Genomic DNA, 22,860 nt, shown 5'->3' with positions numbered 1-22,860 from the left:
GCCTACCTAAACTTAACCCTTCTCCCAGTAAAAGCCCCTAAATTGAGAGAGCACAGAATGTTTACAAAACGTCTGGCACTGAGGGGAACCGAAATGTCGAATTCTGCTGGCACTTAAAGGGTTAAAGTTCAGCTTTTTTTTTTTTCAATCTACTGCACAAGCGCAAGTGCGCGTACATAGAAGGAAGCACTCACTGCAGGTACCCCGGGCTGGTGTGGTTTTCTCCGAACAGGGGCACCAACCCGGGGTACAAGGTAAGCGATTAAAGTCACTTGGGGGTGCCTAACATTTTGACTTGGCCTTTCCTTCTCCTTTAAGCACAGGCCCAGCTTAAACAAGCAAATCTATTCACTGGCAGCATTTATAATTGACGCTACCCAGCCAGTAGTGTCTGAATAAAAAGTAGAGGCATGGGATCTGTTATCCAGAAACCTGTTATTTAGAGAGTTCCGAATTATGGGAAGGAAGCAAATAATTAAAATTTTGAGAAATGATTTCCTATTTCTCAGTAATAATAAAATAGTACCTTGTACTTGATCCAAACTAAGATATAACTAAAAGAAAACTATACCCCCAGAATGAATACTTAACAAATAAAAATGAAACCTTAATGAAATACTTAACCAATAAAAATGGTTTATTTAGAAGAAGCAGGGTTTTATATATGAGCTTGCAATATATTTTTATAGAGCCCCTCAATGTTTGGGGGTATAGTTTTCCTTTAATCCTTACTGGAGGTAGACAAATACCATTGGGTTTAATGAATGTTTAAATGATTTATAAGTAGACTGACGGTATGGAGATCCAAATTATGGAAAAATCCCTTATCTGGAAAACCCCATGCACCGAGCATTCTGGATAACAGGTGCCCTATCTGTATATATTTAATAGCTGAATCAAGTTACAAAATTCTACTTTAAATCTCAGAAACATCCCTGTAGTGACTTTGTACCAAATAGCTTAATAACATCTGGTATCAGTGCCATTTCTTACCGAAAGACACAGAGAACTTCACTGAGGATTTTAAAATCCTTGGGACTCAGCTGACTTAGCTGTACATCACACACCGACGGGGCTCCAGGGCAGGACTCCAATTCAGGGTGTGGCCTAATGTCTCCAGTTTCCAGGTTTAAAGGAAAAAGTTTGTTCCAGCTCCACAACCTGTGAGACTCTACAAGTTGGGCATAAACAGTGGCACAGTGAGGAACAGCCTCCCATGTATCCTGTGGCACAAAAAATGAGAGAAATGTAACTCAAATTAGTGTATCCACAAATATGGACCCCTGATTATTCATCATATTGCCATGGCATTAGCCATACCTCCCAACATTATGTTTACTAAGTAGAAAATTAATGTCACAGCAGGAACAAACTGTTTGCAGCAAAAAAATAAAGAGTCATTATGAGCACACTAAAAAACATTTAATAACAACAAAACTTATAAAAAGTTAAACGAAACTTTGACTTACATTTTTTTTTTTTGAATAGTAACTGCCTTTTCAGTATTAATTAAAATTTACAATCTCTAAGGCATACGCTGTGTACCAATGTTGTTTAAACAACAGCAGCCCCTTCATTTTTAAAACATAAGTGGCTCCCCCCATATCCAATGTAGAACTATTAAAAGATAATGATATGCTTAGTATTATTATCTACTACTTATTTCTAGCTTGCTAGACTCTTTATGGGTTCCACAGGCCAACACTCTAATCTGCAAGACTCGACAAGTCTTCTTATATAACAGTACCTGAACTAGAGACATGGTTATCAAACTTAGCAGAGCATTGTCTGGTTCCCTTAAGGTGCCCAAATTAATTGTCAGGCTGTAGTTGGTTATATTTAATTTTAATCTGCACTTCTGGATACTTTTGGGAAAACAGAAGTGTAACTTTAATAATGAATGCAATAGTATACTTATATATGTAATGAGATGCCAGCCTATGAACATATAAATAGCTAAATTAATTACCCCACTTAATTGCATATGCTGGTTTTGAATACTTCCAACAATTCATCATGTCGTATCTACCTGCATTAAGTTGCGCTGAGCATGCTCATAACTTGGCAAGGCACCTTCCCCAATTAGTTCTGTGTCAAACAGTTCTGTGATCAGGATATTGGCCTTGCTCTTCATATCTCCATCTACATGGTAAGAGGCCATGACAAAATGGAAGCATTAAAAACATACAACGGCCAGTTCTAGTTGAGTGCTTCATATAAAAAAAACAAAAAAAAAACCCATGCAAAGTACCAGAGAAAAATTACTTTAAAGTGTTAATTGCTTTAAAGTGTTATAGTTACATTTACAGTGTTGGTAGGATGAAATACAGCAAATATAATGTGCCATTTAATCCAAATATAATAATAATAACTATTGGATGATGGACATTTCAAATAAATCAGATATCCCAAAGACAGGGTGTCAAATTACTAAACATAAACTATTGAACCTAAATTTGAATGGGACTTAACCCCAGCTTTGATCACTAAGGCAACAAATTAGTAAAAGCAGAAATCTTTATTTCCCCTTTAACCCTTTCCCTGCCAATAACGTAGGTACTATGTTGTTTTAAAAAAAGCCGTTATCTGCTTACAGCGTAGTACCTACGTTATTGGTTCTAACACAAAAGCCGCCGGTGCAGAGAGTCAGCTTGCCCCCAACCCCCTCGGCAACGAGCCAAGGGGGCAGGCAAGTCAGTCCAACAATTTAGCACAGGTTGTTTTTTTTTTTGTTTTTTTCCCCATTTTGCACACTAACACACTCTAATATGGCTTTCTGGGGTGAGCATACTTTTTGTAGCTTTATTCTACATAAAATGATGTAAATGTGTTGATTTTGCAGAAGCTAAAATGACAGAAATGACAGTACATATGGGGGTATGTTCACATTGGGGCCCCTACATGCCACATACTTAGCTAAACCTATACATGTTGTGTATCAAACTGTTCAGAGGACCCCTTCCGTTCATATTTAGGGTGTTTTATCTGGTTACTTTATGACCTGTAGGAGATAGGATACTATAGTCTGGAAGCTTTGAAACGATTTTTTAAAAAAATTCACAAATTTTGATAAAAAACTATAACTTTAGGAAAGCATTGCAACTTGGTAGTTTGGAGTAGACAGACAGTTCTTCCTATTATTTTTGGCCTTGAAATCTAAAGTATGCAGAATTCTGGAGCACTGCTGGGAGTTTTTGACCTATACAAGTGAGAAATCTCCATAAAACTATATATATTTGGTATTGGCACATTCAGGAGACATGGGACTTTCCAAATCAGTTGTATTTTCATGCATAAACTAATTTTTGTTTTTGGTGTATGTGTTTATATTATGGAAAATAATTTTTTTCATTTTTTACACATTTAGAAGCCTATATCTTGTTACAGAATTGGAATTACACAAAAATTTTACCATATTTTAAAAGCTTAGGTTGTCCCGAAAAAAACAATATATTGTTTTCCTGGGTAAACTAAAAGTGCCCCTGAGGAAAGGCCCCTAAAGTGAAACAGTGCAAAATGTTCAAAAACTGTCTGGCAGTAGAAGTTCCGCTTTGTCCAAAACGGGTGGCAGTGAAAGGGTTAACCCTTTAAGTGCCATGGGACGTAGATTCTACGTCCAAGGCACTAAGGGACCAAAGTGCCATGGGACGTAGAATCTACGTCCAATGGCACTGTCGGGTTTACAAGCGCTGCGCTCGTTTTTAAAGCAGCGCAGCGCTTGTAAAGCCTTCACAACCCCCTAGGCAACGAGCAAATAACAACATACATACCGATCCGGTCCCTCAGCCAATGACAGCAGTGGACACGCATTGATGACGTGTCCACTGCTGTCCCTTTAAATATCGCCGCCCCCGCGTCGCCTCTTCACTCCTGCTGCGCACATGTGACTGCTGGAGCCCCCCTGCTGCCTTCCTGCTGCCTTCCTGCTGGATTGGTCGCCCTGATCGCCTGCCTGCATTGTGTGAGCTGAACTACAACTCTCTAACCACTGTTTATTTTGCTTATTTCTATCTCAACTGTCTAAAAAAATTTTTTTTTTTCCATTTCTTCTTCTATCTTTGTCATTATTACACTTTTACACACATACACACTTATTTACAACTTTCCCAAGCACACACAGACACTTACACACACACTTACACTTAGCAAAAAAAAAAAAAAAATCTTTCTTTCTTTTCTTTTCTTTCTTTCTTTGCTTTCTTTGGCAGTCTTTTTTTTTTACTAAAACTTTATTTCTGATCTTGCTCTATAATTATCTGATTTATTTGGTTGCATTTTAGTGTTTTTTTTGCATTTTCATAATTGATTTCTGTTTTTGAATAATTCTATTGCACTGTAACTTTTTTATTGCTATTGGGTGCTGAATTTGCAGTGACATTGGTGGATCCAGAGATCTGACCACCGATTTCATTGCAATAATTGTTCTTCTGTTGGTTTGAGTGGTTTTTATTTGAATTTACTGATTTTATGGTGTTTTATCTTTGCATTGTTCTTTATTGTGTGTTTAGTGCCCCAAAAAGGTTGCTTTTGCAGTGACATTGGTGGATCCAGGGCTCTGACCACCGATTTCATTGCAATTATTGTTCTTTGATTGCTTTTAGTGGTTTTATTCCATTTTAACTTCATTTGATTTCAGTTGTTCTAGAAAGGTCCAGAGGTGCTAAGATTGTTCTGGTAGTTTCTATTGCCAAGGGTTAGGCTGATGCCACACATGGCGTAGGGCTGATTTTTTCAGCAAGTGGAAAAACGCTTGCCGAAAATTCAGCCCTACGCCTGCTACTTGTGCCTGCACCCGAATGAATGGAATACGCTCGGGTGCAGGCACATGTAGCCGATATATGCATGAAAACGCGAGACTTTGCATTCTCACGCATTTTCATGCGTATATCGGCTACATGTGCCTGCACCCGAGCGTATTCCATTCATTCGGGTGCAGGCAAAAAAAAAGGGGTGCATAGAGTGCAGCCCCAATATTATGCATTTTCAGGTTTGGCGGCCATGTACTTATGTGCACCCATACATATGGGGTATCGTTTTATTCAGGGGAACTTGCAGATTGATGGTTAGTAAGTTTTTGGTAGTTGCCATGGAGATTTTGGGGAGAAATCTAGGTTTGTATCTGGTTTTTCCTTGATTTCTGACCAAAGCGCTGACTTCTGGAAGGGACTGCGGCCACAATTTTCCATGTAGAAAGAGAAGAGTGGTGTCTTTGAATAGCTGAAGCTGTGCACTTTTCATAAATATATAGTTGGCGGGGGTTATTTCACAGGTAGGGGGGTGTTTAGACTAAATAACTGCAGGTAGAGCACATAGAGCACAGACCCCCCCTTATGCATTGCCCCTGTTTGGGGGCATTTGGTGGCCACGTCTTTATGTGCACCCATACATATGGGGTATCGTTTTATTCAGGGGAACTTGCAAATTGAGGTTTAGTAAGTTTTTGGTAGTTGCCATGGAGATTTTGGGGAGAAATCTAGGTTTGTATCTGGTTTTTCCTTGATTTCTGACCAAAATCTAGGTTTGTATCTGGTTTTTCCTTGATTTCTGACCAAAGCGCTGACTTCTGCAAGGGACTGCGGCCACAATTTTCCATGTAGAAAGAGAAGAGTGGTGTCTCTGAATAGCTGAAGATGTGCACTTTTCGTAAAAATATATAGATTGTGGGGGTTATTTCACAGGTAGGGGAGGTTAACACTGAAAAACTGCAGGTAGTGCACATAGAGCGCAGCCCCCAAAATTTCAACTGAAATTGCCCTTATGCATTGCCCCTGTTTGGGGGCATTTGGTGGCCACGTCTTTATGTGCACCCATACATATGGGGTATCGTTTTATTCAGGGGAACTTGCAGATTGATGTTTAGTAAGTTTTTGGTAGTTGCCATGGAGATTTTGGGGAGAAATCTAGGTTTGTATCTGGTTTTTCCTTGATTTCTGACCAAAGCGCTGACTTCTGCAAGGGACTGTGGCCACAATTTTCCATGTAGAAAGAGAAGAGTGGTGTCTCTGAATAGCTGAAGGTGTGCACTTTTTGGAAATATATAGTTTGCGGGGGTTATTTCACAGGTATGGGGGTGTTTAGACTAAATAACTGCAGGTAGAGCACATAGAGCACAGCCCCCCCTTATGCATTGCCCCTGTTTGGGGGCATTTGGTGGCCACGTCTTTATGTGCACCCATACATATGGGGTATCGTTTTATTCAGGGGAACTTGCAAATTGAGGGTTAGTAAGTTTTTGGTAGTTGCCATGGAGATTTTGGGGAGAAATCTAGGTTTTTTATCTGGTTTTTCCTTGATTTCTGAAGTGCTGACTTCTGCAAGGGACTGCGGCCACAATTTTCCATGTAGAAAGAGAAGAGTGGTGTCTCTGGTGTCTCTGAATAGCTGAAGGTGTGCACTTTTCAGAAATATATAGTTTGTAGGGGTTATTTCACAGGTAGGGGGGGTTAACACTGAAAAACTGCAGGAAGTGCACATAGAGCGCAGCCGCCACATTTTTAGCTGTAATTGCCCTTGTGCATTGCCCCTGCTTTGGAGTGTTTGGTGCCCATGTCTTTATGTGCACCCATACATATGGGGCATCATTTTATTCAGGAGAAGTTTGTCTTTCAAATTTTATGAGATTTTTTTTTGTCAAATCCACATTTGATCATGCGTCCAAGTTTACGTTTTAGAAAAAAAAAAAAAAATGTCATAAAAAGTTCCAAATTTCACAATGCACTGACAAAAGGTATTTGGCTTTTGAGTGAAAACTACTTTGCACCTAGAAACCTGAAGGTCTGTAGTTTCTAAAGATACCAAACATGAGGGGATATTTTAGATTTACATATAAGTTATGCTGCATCAACTGTTACAAGCGCTTTTCCGCTTTGTTCTGGTGTGATATTGTACTAAGTATTGCTTTAGTTTGGGGGTTACTTCTGGACAGGAACTGTGGGGTACCACCACATATTTGGTATCGTTGGACTTGGGAGTATCAGGGCTTTTACAAACAATAAAAAAAAGTGTGTAAAATTAACTTTTCTATGGAAAAAAACCTCAAAATATACAGAAATTTTTCATAATTTTTTTTTTTTTTTTTACATATTTCACCGAAAATACACATCATATCTCCAGAAAAGTTATAAAATTTGGTATGTATGTCGAAGCCCAATTAGTGACGAAAAAAACGATATATAATTTCCCTAGTTTCATGGAGGTTTTCCTACCAAAAAACATTGTTAAAGTGAATGAGTACAAAATGCTTAAAAAACGTCTGGCACTGGGGGGAACCGAAATGACGAATTCGGCTGGCACTTAAAGGGTTAAAGGGTCTCTGGCCAGGGATCCAATATTTTCTCATCCTGAACAAAATTAAAACCTTACTTTGGATATGCAAACGAGTAAAATTATACAAAAAAAAAAAATTTGGGAACTTATGGTCTAAAGTCACTTAATTCAGATCTGGGTCAATCAAACCTGAAAAAAAAAAATAAAGGCTTGGATCCAACACATCCCTACTTACTGCAGACTCCAAATCCATTCTGCTGTGAGGTTTATCTCACAACACTTACAATAACAGGGAAACTTTGGGAAGATATAAGAAGAATTAAAGAAGGCAAAACCAGCAAGCAGAGTATAAATGGCCATATAGAAAAGAGATGGCTAAAAAGCAGTGGGTTGAATGGGGCTAATATGAATGTTTTAACTTCTGCCCATTATTAAGATCACCATGGGGGCTACACTGATTATATATAAATGCAGTGAAGATTAACCCTAAAGGGCTTAAAGCTGACCTGCCTCCAGAAGTTAGAAGTACAAAATCCGTTTGGTTTTGCAGTAACAGTAAGGCCTGTGAGAGAAGTACTGATGACACAAACACAGACCTATGTCATAACATGCCATGTTCACATATCCATAATTATTTTGATCCCATACATGAGCCAACAACTTGCTAATTCAGTCAAGTGACCAAATCACCACCCAATAAGTATGTGTACTTACCAAAGCACATTTCTAAAATTAAGAACAGCACTGCAATAAAATATGATTGTATATACTCAATATTTCCATTGGACAAAAAAAAAAATAGGTCTTAAAGGGCATGGAAAGGCTAAGTCACTTGGGGGTGCCAAAATGTTAGGCACCCCCAAGTGACTTTAATCGCCTACCTACCAGCACCAGCCCGGGGTAGCTGCAAACGCTTCCTTCTTCCTGTATCGCCGCGCGCGCATGCGCAGTAGAGTGAAAAGCCGAACTTTAACAGAGAAGTTGGCTTTTCACTCTACTGCGCATGCGCCTTACGCAGCGCCTTAACGCAGCAGGAAGGAGGAAGCGCATCGCCCCAGGTGCCCCGGGCTGGTACTGTTTTCTCCTAACAGGGGCACCAGCCAGGGTACAAGGTAAGCGATTAAAGTCACTTGGGGGTGCCTAACATTTTGGCACCCCCGAGTGACTTAGCCTTTCCTTCTCCTTTAACCTACTGAATATAAATTCCTGCAAGATCTATTTTTCCTCTTACCAAGTCCCACTGTGACCTCTGTTGAATGTTTGTTGATGACCTTGATCTTATCACTGAAGCCATTAGCCTTCACAATTCGCACTGCTGCATCTGACATTGGCTTGAATACCTGGCATAAGAAAAGACAGCCTAATTACTTATTAGGGCAGTGACACACGGGGAGATTAGTCACCTTCGTTGTCGCGGGCGACTAATCCCCATGCAATGCCATCCCACCGGCTAGAATGTAAATCTAGCAAAAATCTGACAAAAATGAACTATGAAACTAATAAGGAAGTATCAGTACTTTGTGAAAAGGATGGCAAAAGTAGATTTACTTCTGTGTGAAAATACAGTTACAAGAATATATCACAAAGTGGAAGTTAATAATATTAACTTACCAGTAGCTGCCAAAACTACAAAACCAAATATTGACATCGGAGCATGTTTTGGAGGTACAATTAAGAGGTGACCATATACTGCACTGCAAATGGCGTGATTGGGTTATACTCCTGAAATGTATATATCTTAAGTGTTTAAAACTGATATATATGTTGTGACCTATAGTAATAAACTTCTATTTGATTTTTTTTCCAGACCACTCATAAGGCATATCGCACATGTGTAGTTTGACTGCGGTTGACTTTTTTAGGAAAGCAAAAGCTCCAGTAGCATGGATAATCAGTATATAACTAATAATTAGAACAGATCACCACCGTTTTCTGAGGGGAAAACGCTAAATCCCCTATACAGTGCCTATATAAAGCATTCAGTTCCTTCAATGCCATAAATTGTGTGGGAGACACTCAAGTCAGCTTGTAGAACATGATGCAGTCTACAAGAAACCTGAGTCTTGGGAAAAGATCTGTCTTCCATCAAAACAAGCATAAAGGCAAAACTACACAAGAATGGACTTAAACAACTAAGGTAATTTCAAGTCAGAGTCTCAATCCAATAGAGAATTTGTGACTGGACTTAAAAAATGCTGTTTACTGGTGAGCTCCATTGCAACCTAACAGGGCTTGAGCAGTTTCAAGTTTCGTCTTGTTCCAATGTTCAAAGTTGACAAAGACCTATCCACATGTACTCAAGGATGTAATTTCTGCTAAAGGTGCATCGAGGTTGCCAAACCTCTTTACTTTATTTTTCAGTATTCCTTGAGGTCTGGCATGGTGCTGAGAGACTGGCGAATTGCTAATGTGGTGCCATTATTTAAAAAGGGATCCCGTTCTCAGCCTGAAAACTATAGGCCTGTTAGTCTGACATCAGTAGTAGGAAAGCTTTTGGAATGGGTAATAAGGGATAGGGTACTTGAATACATTGCAGTTCACAATACTATAAGTTTGTTCCAGCATGGTTTTATGCGTAACAGATCTTGCCAGTTTAGTTGCCTTTTATGAGGAGGTGAGAGCAGGAACCTCGATGCTGGAATGGCAGTTAGTGTCATCTACTTGAACTTTGCTAAAGAGTTTGATGCAGTACCTCACAGAAGGTTAATGATAAAATAGAGGAATATTGGCCTAGAACATATTTGTAATTGGAGAGAGAATTGGCTGAAGGATAGATTACAAAGAGTGGGGACATTTTCTAATTGGACCAGTGTTGTTAGTGGACTACCGCAGGGGTCAGTCCTTGGTCCTTTGCTTTTTAACTTGTTTATTAACAACCTGGAGCTGGGCATAGAAAATACTGTTTCTATTTTTGCTGACGACACTAAATTGTGCAAAACTAGTTCCATGCTGGATGCTGCCACTTTGCAGAGTGATTTGACAAAATTGGCAAACTGGGCAGCAAACTGTAAAATGAGGTTCAACGTGGACAAGTGCAAAGTTATGCACTTTGGTAGAAATAATATAAATGTGAGCTATCTACTTAAAGATAGTTTGTTGGAGGTATCCTTAATGGAGAAGGATCTGGGGTTTTTTTTGTAGATAACAAGTTGTCTAATTCCAGGCAGTGTTATTCGGTGGCTACTAAAGCAAATAAAGTGCTGTCTTGTATGAGGGATGAAAACATAATTTTGCCTCTTTATAGGGTCCCTGGTAAGGCCTCACCTTGAGGAAATTAATGAGTTGGAGAGAGTGCAGAGACGTGCAACTGAACTGGTATGGAAGATTTAAACTATGAGGTTAGCCTGTCAAAGATGGGGTTGGTTTCTCTGGAAAAAAGGCGCCTGCGAGGGGACATGATTACTCTGTACAAATACATTAGAGGGGATTATAGACAGATAGCAGATGTTCTTTTTTCCCATAAAAACAATCAGCACACTAGAGGCCACCCCTTTAGAGGAATGGAGCTTCCATATGAAGCAGCGTAGGTGGTTTTTCACGGTGAGGGCAGTGAGGTTGTGAAATACCCTTCCTAGTGATGTTGTAATTGTAATACAATTAGTATTAATGTTTGTATATACAGTGAGGAACATAAGTATTTGAACACCCTGCAATTTTGCAAATTCTACTTAGAAATCATGGAGGGGTCTGAAATTCACACTGTAGGTGCATTCCCACTGAGAGAGACAGCATTTAAAAAAAAAAATTCAGGAAATTACATTGTATGATTTTTAAAGAAATGTATTTGTATTGCACTGCTGCACATAAGTATTTGAACACCTGAGAAAATCAGTGTTAATATTTAGTACAGAAGCCTTTGTTTGCAATTACAGAGGTCAAACGTTTCCTGTAGTTCTTGACCAGGTTTGCACACACTGCAACAGAGATTTTGGCCCACTCCTCCACACAGATCTCTAGATCCTCTAGATCTGTCAGGTTTTGGGGCTGTCGCTGAGCAACACGGAGTTTCAGCTCCCTCCAAAGATTTTCTATTGGATTTAGGTCTTGAGACTGGCTAGGCCACTCCAGAACCTTGATATGCCTCTTACAGAGCCACTTCTAGGTTATCCTGGCTGTGTGCTTCGGGTCATTGTCATATTGGAAGACCCAGCCACGACCCATCTTCAATGCTCTGACTGAGGGAAGGAGGTTGTTGCTCAAAATATCAAAATACATGGCCCCATTCATCCTGTCCTTAATACAGTGCAGTCGTCCTGTCCCCTTCACAGAAAAGCACCCCCAAAACCATGCTTCACAGTAGGGATGGTAGAGGGAGCTTTCCATTCTACATGTCATAATTGACATCCTGAATGCCCACCCTCAAAAACAAGCCAGGCAATTGCATAGTTAGTACTGAACCGCTATTTCTCAGGGAGGATCAGCTTTCTCAGGAAGGATCTTTCTCTGATGGTGAGGCAGATCAGTGGGGGTATGCCACATATGCCAACCTCTTTATGGGGTGGTTTGAACGGCTCTACATCTTTGGAGATCACAATCCTTTCCGTTCACGGATTTTTTCTTTCTTTCGCTATATTGACGACTGTATTGGTATTTGGGTGGGGGATGAGGATACACTTTCAGATTTTGTTACTTATTGTAATGAACAGGTTAGGGGTATTACCTTTACTCATGAGACTAACAATCTTTCTATTTCTTTTCTTGATATTAACTTTGTTGCTCAGGATGGGCTAATACAATGTGATCTCTATAGGAAACCCATCATCCGCAATACATTGTTACACTCAGAGAGTGCCCATCCAGCTAGTTGCTTGGGGGGTATCCCATTTGGCCAGTTTCTCCGTCTTAGATGGATTTGTTCCACCTGGGATGCCTTCCAGCAACAGGCGATGGCACTATGGGACCGCTTCCTGGAGAGAGGGTATGCGCCAGGTGTAATTAAGGCTGCATATGAGAGGGCTGTGAGTAGTGATAGAAGTACTCTTCTTAGACCTAAAAGGTCAGGTACACTGAATTTAAATGATAAAGAGAAATCTAAAACCCGCTTTTCTATGGTCTATAGTAAGAATGTTCATTTGATACGCAAAAGCATTTGTAAATATTGGGGTGTTCTCTTACAGGACCCCATTCTAGCGAAGGTACTAGACAAAGAACCATCTTTTGTTTATAGAAAAGGCCGAGATGTGGCATCTTGGCTTTCTCGGAGCCTCTATACCTCTAAAAAGAAAAGTACACCCTGGTTAAAGTATATAGGTAATTATCGCTGTGGAAGAAAGAGATGTAAGGCATGTCGTTTTTTAAATGTGTCCAAAAGCTTTATTAGTACACATACAGGGAAGGAATTCCAGATCAAACAATATTTTAATTGCCTTTCGAAGGAGGTTGTTTATTTAATAACATGCTCGTGTGGATCCCAATATGTAGGGAAAACAATACGTAATGTTTCCATAAGAATTTTGGAACATGTATCTGCGTTAGAGAGAGGTGATCTAAGATCTGCAGTATCAAAACATATGATAGAGAAACATGACGGGAAGGCATCTTTTACCTTCCAGATAATAGATAAACCATCTTTTCAAGTTAGGAAGGGAGATTCGGAAAAAAGGCTGCTTAAAAGAGAGGCCTTTTGGATATATAATCTGCATTCCCTAGAATCACAAGATGGTATGGATAGAGAATGGGAACTGTCTTGTTTCTATTGATATGTATTTGGGATATTACATTTACCTATATCTCTTTTGTATTTACCGTATATACTCGAATATAAGCCGAGTTTTTGAGCACTAAAAATGTGCTCAAAAAGTAGCCCTCGGCTTATACTCGAGTATATGGCATGATGTGCCCGATGTGCCCCCCGACAGACTTGTGTCCTTGCGTACCTGTGCCCGCGCTCTCCCTATGCCAGCTTCCCAGAACGCCATCCTAACCGTTCGCTCTTCTCCTGTGCGCTCTGCTCTTCACCTGTGTACGCATCTGATCTGCTTGGCGCCGCAGTCGCGCCAGTGACGTCACGCGCCCCCTTCAGTTACTCCTGGCCTGATCTTACAAGGTCTAAGATCAGGCCAGGAGTAACTGAAGGGGGCGCGTGACGTCACTGGCGCGACTGCGGCGCCAAGCAGATCAGATGCGTACACAGGAGAAGAGCAGAGCGCACAGGAGAAGAGCGAACGGTTAGGATGGCGTTCTGGGAAGCTGGCATAGGGAGAGCGCGGGCACAGGTACGCAAGGACACAAGTCTGTCAGGGGGCGCCAGTAATGGTCTGCAGTATATCCAAACTGAACTGCAAGACAGAACATTTACAAACTTGGGGGATTGTGTGGTAAAAGACACTGGTCTGTATTAGTCTGACTATTTTATACTTCCTTCAAAGACTGGTCCTAGAACTGAGGTGGATTTTACTTCATGGCTGCCACCACATCATAAATAACTCTTGTAATTTTTAGAACTATTTACAGAGCCTAAAGGGTATGCAATTAATCCTAAACGATTTTGCTATGTAGGAGTCAGGGGAAACTTTATCTTTGAATTTTAGATTGATGGTTTCTGGTTAATAAAAAATTATTTTGTTTCACCGACACTTGTAATCCATGCATTTATAGTATCAAACTGGAAAGGGCTATTGTCATTGCTGTTTTTATTACCTTAGGTATTGGTAGAACATCACAGATTACCAATGGCTGCACCAACTCCTGTACTATTTCTGCTAATCCTAAATGTGCTTTTCTTGGTAATCAATATAGACTTTGGAATCCCATGACCTTCAGCTGCTGTTTATACACAATCATAACTGAGCAAATGACTTTCTAAATGAAACTGTGCATTTGGTTTTGGCTATAATAAATAAATCTTTTTGGGATACTCAATTAAACCAAAGTGTGAGCACACTTTGTGTGCTGGCTCACTCGCACCAGTCCTACTGGTGACACCCTAGGCTTATACTCGAGTCAATAGGTTTTTCCAGTCTTCTTAGGTAAAATTAGGTACCTCGGCTTATATTCGGATCGGCTTATACTCGAGTATATACGGTATGTTTGTATCCTTTTTCTAATTATACTGATATTATTTAATATACACATTTAGGGTATATGGGGTTTGATGTCTCTGATTTTATGTTATCTTGTTTTATATATGTGTGGGAGGTAAGGGTTAATTGTACTTAACATGTTCCACCTGGCACTAATTAGAGTGGTTATCTGGGTATAAACATCTCTTCCCATTCAGGGACAGTTTATGCTTCTGATGAAGTGGCGGGAGGCCACAAAACGCGTTAAGCATAGGTCCATAAGATGTACATGTGCCTTTTTAATGTGACTGAATAAAGATTGTTTTTATTTTTAATCACGTGGTGCTCCGCTCTTTGTGGAAATTTTTGCTATTTGGGGCCATTGGGAGTTGGTCTGCGAGCAGTACACGTGTTCTTTAAGTGGTAAGTGCTCCCGTGTTTATTTTGTTTTTGTGTTAGTACATGCCATAATTGAAATCCTGAATGCCCACCCTCAAAAACAAGCCAGGCAATTACATAGTTAGTACTGAACCGCTATTTCTCAGGAAGGATCAGCTTTCTCAGGAAGGATCTTTCTCTGATGGTGAGGCAGGTCAGTGGGGGTAATCGTGGTGCATGCGCACTAACAGAAACAATGACAAGAAAAGATGGCAGCAGCTTGCACAGTGAGGTGAAAAAGTTTCTGAAGCACCAAACAAGTGAAGGAAGTACTACTGAGGGCAAATAATTCGGCAACTGAATACAGCAAAGTGGTATGCATCTTCAGGTAAAACTAATGTATAAACTGTATAACGTGCTGTCACTATATAAATAGATAATAATGATGTTGGTGCCTGGGTTCCTCAATACTAAAGTAGATAAACCAAGGGTAATAAAATATAAACAAATATGTGCATCTGATACATACATATACAGTGGCTTGCAAAAGTATTCGGCCCCCTTGAACTTTTCCACATTTTGTCACATTACAGCCACAAACATGAATCAATTTTATTGGAATTCCACGTGAAAGACCAATACAAAGTGGTGTACACGTGAGAAGTGGAATGAAAATCATACATGATTCCAAACATTTTTTACAAATAAATAACTGCAAAGTGGGGTGTGCGTAATTATTCAGCCCCTTTTGGTCTGAGTGCAGTCAGTTGCCCATAGACATTGCCTGATGAGTGCTAATGACTAAATAGAGAGCACCTGTGTGTAATCTAATGTCAGTACAAATACAGCTGCTCTGTGATGGCCTCAGAGGTTGACTAGGAGAATATTGGGAGCAACACCACCATGAAGTCCAAAGTACACACCAGACAGGTCAGGGATAAAGTTAGAGAAATTTAAAGCAGGCTTAGGCTACAAAAAGATTTCCAAAGCCTTGAACATCCCACGGAGCACTGTTCAAGCAATCATTCAGAAATGGGAGTATGGCACAACTGTAAACCTACCAAGACAAGGCCGTCCACCTAAACTCACAGGCCGAACAAGGAGAGCGCTGATCAGAAATGCAGCCAAGGGGCCCATGGTGACTCTGGACGAGCTGCAGAGATCTACAGCTCAGGTGGGGGAATCTGTGCATAGGACAACTATTAGTCGTGCACTGCACAAAGTTGGCCTTTATGGAAGAGTGGCAAGAAAAAGCCATTGTTAACAGAAAACCATAAGAAGTCCCGTTTGCAGTTTGCCACAAGCCATGTGGGGGACACAGCAAACATGTGGAAGAAGGTGCTCTGGTCAGATGAGACCAAAATGGAACTTTTTGGCCAAAATGCAAAACGCTATGTGTGGCGGAAAACTAACACTGCACATCACTCTGAACACACCACCCCCACTGTCAAATATGGTGGTGGCAGCATCATGCTCTGGGGGTGCTTCTCTTCAGCAGGGACAGGGAAGCTGGTCAGAGTTGATGGGAAGATGGATGGAGCCAAATACAGGGCAATCTTGGAAGAAAACCTCTTGGAGTCTGCAAAAGACTTGAGACTGGGGCGGAGGTTCACCTTCCAGCAGGACAACGACCCTAAACATAAAGCCAGGGCAACAATGGAATGGTTTAAAACAAAACATATCCATGTGTTAGAATGGCCCAGTCAAAGTCCAGATCTAAATCCAATCGAGAATCTGTGGCAAGATCTGAAAACTGCTGTTCACAAACCATCTAAATACCGGTGTTATTTTTTAAAACTATATTCATTTTTCAGATACCGCAATACCGGGGTGTCAGGGTACTCACCCGTGCGGCCCGGTCTCGCGCGCCTCCTTGCGTGCGTCCCATTGTCCGCGTGACGTTGCGCACGCGCGTCCAGGTGCGCGTGCGTCAAAGCGCACGTACATGTCAAAGCGTGCACGTCCACGACGCGCTGACGGCGCGTGCGGCGCATGCGTGGGGGGTATTTAAAGCTATCAAACGCCTCCTCCTGTGCTATGTTGTCTGCGGCCTTGCCTGGGAAACTAAGCCTGCCCGATTTCCCTTACGACTTTCTGTTGCCGATCCTTCCCTTGCCTGACTCTGATTTTCAATACTGCAGTAATTATTCTCTAATTTATTAGGAAATAAGGTTAACACCTAATCATGCATGGAAAAAAAAAATACCGTCAAATACTGTGACACCGATATAATTTTGAAAAATACCGTGATATAAATTTTTGGTCATACCGCCCAGCTCTAAATTATATATTATATATATATATTATATATATATATATATATATATATATAATATATATATATAATATATATATGGCACAAATGAAATATATCCAGCAGAAAAATGACTGGCACAACGTGACTGGCTTAGCCCCTGCATGTTTAATATTTTTATTTTTAATAAGTTTTTGCATAACAAGCACCATACTTGCTTATTACATATAAACATTAGCATATACGTTTAACAAGTATATATATAACAAGTTATAATGTGCAAAGAAATGGGTTTAACCCCTTGGCATTTTTTAGCAGCTCCATCGATATTATCACTTTAACCCTTTAAGTGCCAGCAGAATTTGACATTTCGGTTCCCCTCAGAACCAGACGTTTTGTAAACATTCTGTGCTCTCTCAGTTTAGAGGCTTTTACTGGGGGCAGGGTTAAGTTTAGGTAGGCAAACTTTCCAAATATGCCTGAGTTTTTGTGTATTTCCACTTCTGGAACAAGATTTAGAGCTTAAAATACAAAAAAAAAAAAAAAAAAGAAAAAATGCTATTTTTCATGATATGGGGATTTATACCAGAAACATATTTTATTTTATGGACAAAAATTCAACTGATTTGGAAAGTCTCATGTCTCCTGAACGTGCCAATACCTGATATGTATAGTTTTATTGAGATTTCTGACTTCTATAGATCAAAAACTCCCAGCAGTAAATTACTACATTTTCAAAGCAATACAGCAGAATACGGCATACGTTACATTCCAAAGCCAAAAATTCTGAAACATTAAGTTTACCCCAGGAAACCATACATTTTTGAAAACTACACATTCTGACGAATCTGAAATGGGTAACTATGTCTTCCAACTCCTAAGTACCAAACGGCAATGCTTTACTGAATTTAGCATTTTCTATAAAAAATTATGAAAATCGCCTCAAATCTTCCACTTTCAAGCACCTTATCTCCCACATAACATTAGATATCAAGAAAACACACCCTAAATATGAAAGCCAAGGGTCCGCTGAACAGTTTGATGCCCATTGTGCATAGGATCAGCACTGTATCTGGCATTTAGAGACCCCATAAGGAAGTTAGTGCATAGAAATTGCCCCAGAGGTCTCTTTAGCTACTGAAAATTCAACACGTTTACTGCATTTTCTGTGGGGTAAAAACACAAAAAAATACATTGACCCCCCAAAACCATATATTTTTGGAAAGTACACATTCGGGCGAATTCAAAATTGGTACCCATGTCTTTCTACTCCAAACTACAGAGTCGCAATGCTTTCCCAAAATTGTTGGTTTTGATGAAATACCTGAAAATCACATCAAATCTTCCAATTTCAAGCACCTTACCTCCCACATAACATTAGGTACCAAAAGAACACACCCTAAATATGAAAGCCAAGGGTCCACTGAACAGTTTGATGCCAATTGTGCATAGGATCACCGATGTATCTGGCATTTAGAGACCCCAAAAGGAAGTTAGTGCATACAAAGTGTATACACTGCAATATAAGCTACCAGCATGTGCATTATGCGGCATAAGACCCCCTAACAGTAAGGAGACCCTAGAAAACTATACATTTTCCAAAAGTACACTATCTGACAAAACAAAAATGGGTAAATACATCTTTCTACTGAAAACTACCAAACTACAAAGCAATTCTAAACAGAACGTTTTTTTTGACATTTCTGAAAATCGTCACAAAGCTTGCATTTTACCCCATTATGTACCCCCACATTTTGTACCGTATCAACATAAAACATTCTAAAATATGAACGCCAGGGGTCTACTGAACAGTTTGCTGCCCTATATGCATAGATTTACCAAACTATGTGGGGCACAGGGGCACCCAAGTAAAAATAGTGCATATGAATTTTCACATAAGATGCTTTGGCTCATGCAGTTTTTGCACCCGGTATGTGTATTATGTGCCATACGACCCCCTAACAGTAAAGAGACCCTAGAAAACCATATATTTTCCGAAAGTACACATTCTGACAAAACAAAAATGGGTAAATAAAACTTTCTACTGCAAACTACCAAATTACAAAGCTATACTAAACAGAACGGCTTTTGTGACATTTCTGAAAATCGTCACAAAGCTTGCATGTTGCCCCATTATGTACCCCACATTTAGTAACGTACCAACATAAAACATTCTAACTATGAACGCCACTAGTCTACTGAACAGTTTGATGCCCAATATGAATAGATTTACCAAACTATGTGGGGTACAGAGGATGCCAAATTGAAATACAGCAGACAAAATGTCCATGTGCAAAGACAAGTAACAAAGAACAATGTAAAAAGCAATAAAATTGATAAAAATAAAAAAAATCACTAAAATCATTTTTTTTTTTTTGCCTAATAATATCTGCGGGCAGAATAACAGTTTGAGTATTTTGGCTTGGGCAAATAAGTTTTATAGACAAAGTCAAGCGAACAACAACTATGCATAACTGAAAATGCTATAAAATGGCTAAAAATGCAGTAAAATACCCAAAAATGCACCAAAATCACAGAAAATGTAGTAGAAACACCAAAATAATACACAAAAGGTATTGCGCAGTGCGGTTAGCGAATACACTATCCGCAATGGCAATAAAACATTTTTTTCAGGCAAGAATAAAAACAATGCGATTAAAAAAAATTACAAAATTACATAAGTGTGTGTGTGTGTACATTAGGTAAAATGTGTTTTGTGTGCATGTGTGTGAGTGTGCAAGCAAGTGTGAGTTTTCTCTAAGTGCTATAAGTGATATGAATGTGTGAAAACCTCCCAAAAATGCATGTGTGTGTGTGTGTGTGTAAGTGTGAGTATAAGTGTGTATTAGTGTAATAAGTGTGTGATTGTGTGTATTTGCCACTTACTTGAGGTCTAGGTGAGGATCTGCAGGAGAAACACGATCTGGCACAGCAGCAGCATCAGCTCATGTGAGGGGGCGGGAAGCAGGGGGGCCAGAGGGGGAAGCTGCAGAAGGGAGAGGAACTGCAGGGAAAGCCACGTGGATGGCATGTATGTCCCATGGGGCCCCTGGGCGATCGCGACCCAGGGGCCACTCGTTCCCCCCCTCTGACTGTTGTCTAGAGGCTGGGGAACGAGTGGGGAGCGAAGGAACAGCTTGAAAAGCCGTTCCTCCGCTCCCAAACCCAGAAGTGCAGCAGGACGTAGAATCTACGTCCTGTGGCACTTAGGTACTTTGATACACAGGACGTAGATTCTACGTCCTGTGGCACTAAAAAGGTTAAGTTGACGTTAAATCACATGTATTGACATCACATCTCATCAGTGATAATAAACATCAGTGAGATAAAATAGTAATTATAGAAAAAAGAAAAACTGGACACACCAGTAGGGAACCATTTTAACAGCCCTCACCACTCCATAAATGATTTAAGAATCTTGGTCCTTAAGGGAAACTTTAAAACAGAGAATGAAAGGAAGGTTTGGGAGTATAAATTAATGAAAACCTTCAACTCTCTGGAGAAGGGATTGAACCTGGGCCTTGGATTTATGGCAAATTATGTAGATTAAGAACTGCCTGCACCCAGCCAGAAATACCAACATCTGTAGAGACACTGGGTCAGTTAATCACATGGAATTCCATTCACTTCACACTTCAGTAACTTACCCTAATTTATATCAAGTCACTTTGATCCACATTATCTTGTACCTTATCTGTTTGTCCCTTGCATCCCCCCCCCATCCCGTTTATATGACTTTGTTAACACCTTCCACACAGATATTCTTTATTTCTGGTTATTTGATCTATGAGCTGAATGTTGTATATATATATCAGAGAGCACCACAGCTTCATTGTAGTCAGCTTGAAAAAGGAACTAAAATGTTCTGAAAGCTTGCTATGGTTATCTTAGTTAGCCAATACAGGTATCACCTTTATACCACTTTTGTTATTTTTTATTTCAAAAGGGTTACCATGTAAACAGAAAAATTAAACAATTATATAACTCAGTAAACAAGTAATCCTGGTCATCATTTTTGGTTATTATTCCAATTCTTTCCCATTATAGTGTGGGAAAGGCAACATATCATTGTACCTGTACCTTATCCAGGGTTTCCATACTATTTGGAATGCTTTAAGTCTGTCTGTAGTGATACTGGTTAACTTCTCATTGACAAAGATCCAATCAATCTTATTTCATCAGGGATTTCCAACACTCTGGTATCGTCTGTCTAGCCGCCAAGAGTATATGATTTAGGGTGAAGATGCACAGAGCTACTTAGTAGCAGCTACTTGTCGTGGCTACTAAACTCCAGAATACCCTGCCATAGACAATACTGAGAATTGCCTCTACTAAAACATACATAGAGACAATTATCAGTAAATGATCAGCGCTGTCTATATTTGTAGCCATGACAAGTAGCTGCTACTAGTAGCTCCATGTGTATTCACCCTTAGGAGTTTTTGTTTATTTTTAGGGACTTTTGCGAGAGGGCTTCATTTGAATTTTTGCGCAAGTTCAATTGTAATACCAAGAAAATCAGGTTAAAAAGTTTTTGAAATTATGTTTACTTTATGGATTTTTTGCACATGGACAATGGTTTATCTTATATTGAGAACTGCCACTATTGAGCATGGTCTCTGTACTTTTAAATCCTGAATATGTTAATTGTTATTTATGCTAATTAACAGTGAGACTATTTAATCACTTTCATTGCACTGGTTTGTATGCCTGACGAAGGGGTACGCCCCCAAAACGATGCTGCTACACTTTGATTAAACACGCAGGGGCTATAAGCCCCACTTGCATTCAATTTTCTGCTGGATTCCTGTGAAGGTGCCGCCTCTCTAGGCTATAGTTGGAGGTGGTAAGGGTGTTCTGGTGGAACATTCTGTCTTACAAATGAAATATATAACTGACCTCAATGGCATAGCAGAAATCAGCACCCGCAGTGACAGCCATCATAGACAGAAGTCCGGTGCCTGTGCCAATATCCAGAACCACAGCTTCTTGACCTCTTTTCTTTACTCGTTTCACTGCTGCACAAATTCCCTGGTAATACTTCTCATTCTGCAAGCAAGAATACACAGAGGAACCATGGATGAAGTGCATATATCAACTATCTGGAAAGAACAACATACTAATTGTACATGTAAGAAATGCATTGTGAAGAAAACCAGCTAAAATTATGTACATATTGATTCTTAGAGTGAACCTGTTCCAAACATTAGCAGGGAAAAACTCATCATCATGTGCATCAAAGCAAAAATCATATGCATGCTTTTTGTATCAGTGCCAATAGTAGAAAAGAAGGACACTTTTTTTTCTCCATACTCACCCTGTCTTTGTCATGTAACATGTCAGCATATGATGATCTGTAGAAGCATTTTAGAAACAGAAAAATTATCAGAGGTGCTTTATGGGTCAACAGTGAATGAAACAGTATAATTCCTGGAGTAAATAATTACAATACACTTACATCAATTACCTTATGCCTATACTATACTCCCATCTTTGTGGATAACTATCTGTAGCAACTGGACTTAACATTTTGAAAAGTAATGCCAAGGACAGTCATACAAATAATTTACATAAATGTAAGAGCCAGGAGGATGTCATAACCATCAATCAGCTAAACATTATAGTAGTGTTGTAACACATGTGCTTGCCGTTAGGAAGATGTAAAAGTAGTTGTAAAGTGTAAAATGTTTAAAGGTTGCCAACTTACATGTGCCTGCACCCCGAGCATATTCCATTCATTCAGGGGCAGGCACAAGTAGGAGGCGTAGGGCGGAATTTTCGGCAAGCGATTTTCCGCTTGCAGAAAATATCCACCCTATGCCTCATCTGGCATTAGCTTAAAAATTGGGAAATCTTCTTGCATTCCTGCAAGCTCTAGTTCTGTTGTAATCAGTTGTGCTCTGACTGGATCTTTCTTCTTGTGAGCACAGTTCTCAACAGACAGCAAAACTAACCAATGAA

The 22,860-nt window shown here is 39.8% G+C and overlaps 1 protein-coding gene across 4 annotated transcripts in view; it reads right to left on the bottom strand.

Moving 5' to 3' along the window:
* The window catches only part of prmt7 (protein arginine methyltransferase 7), a 95,132-nt gene that overhangs the window by 67,306 nt on the left and 4,966 nt on the right, over nucleotides 1-22,860 (bottom strand). For all 4 annotated transcript variants that reach the window (XM_031900119.1, XM_031900120.1, XM_018093070.2 and 1 more), the window contains 5 exon segments: nucleotides 22,217-22,253; nucleotides 21,799-21,948; nucleotides 8,498-8,606; nucleotides 2,030-2,142; nucleotides 994-1,223 (listed from right to left, as the gene is read on the bottom strand). In XM_031900119.1, coding sequence (XP_031755979.1) covers nucleotides 994-1,223; nucleotides 2,030-2,142; nucleotides 8,498-8,606; nucleotides 21,799-21,948; nucleotides 22,217-22,253 — 639 coding nt within the window.

Source organism: Xenopus tropicalis, chromosome 4 (genome assembly GCF_000004195.4).
Source record: "Xenopus tropicalis strain Nigerian chromosome 4, UCB_Xtro_10.0, whole genome shotgun sequence".
Lineage (NCBI taxonomy): Eukaryota > Metazoa > Chordata > Amphibia > Anura > Pipidae > Xenopus > Xenopus tropicalis.
Note: the sequence above shows the minus strand (reverse complement) of the source record. Positions and strands in the feature narration are given on the sequence as shown.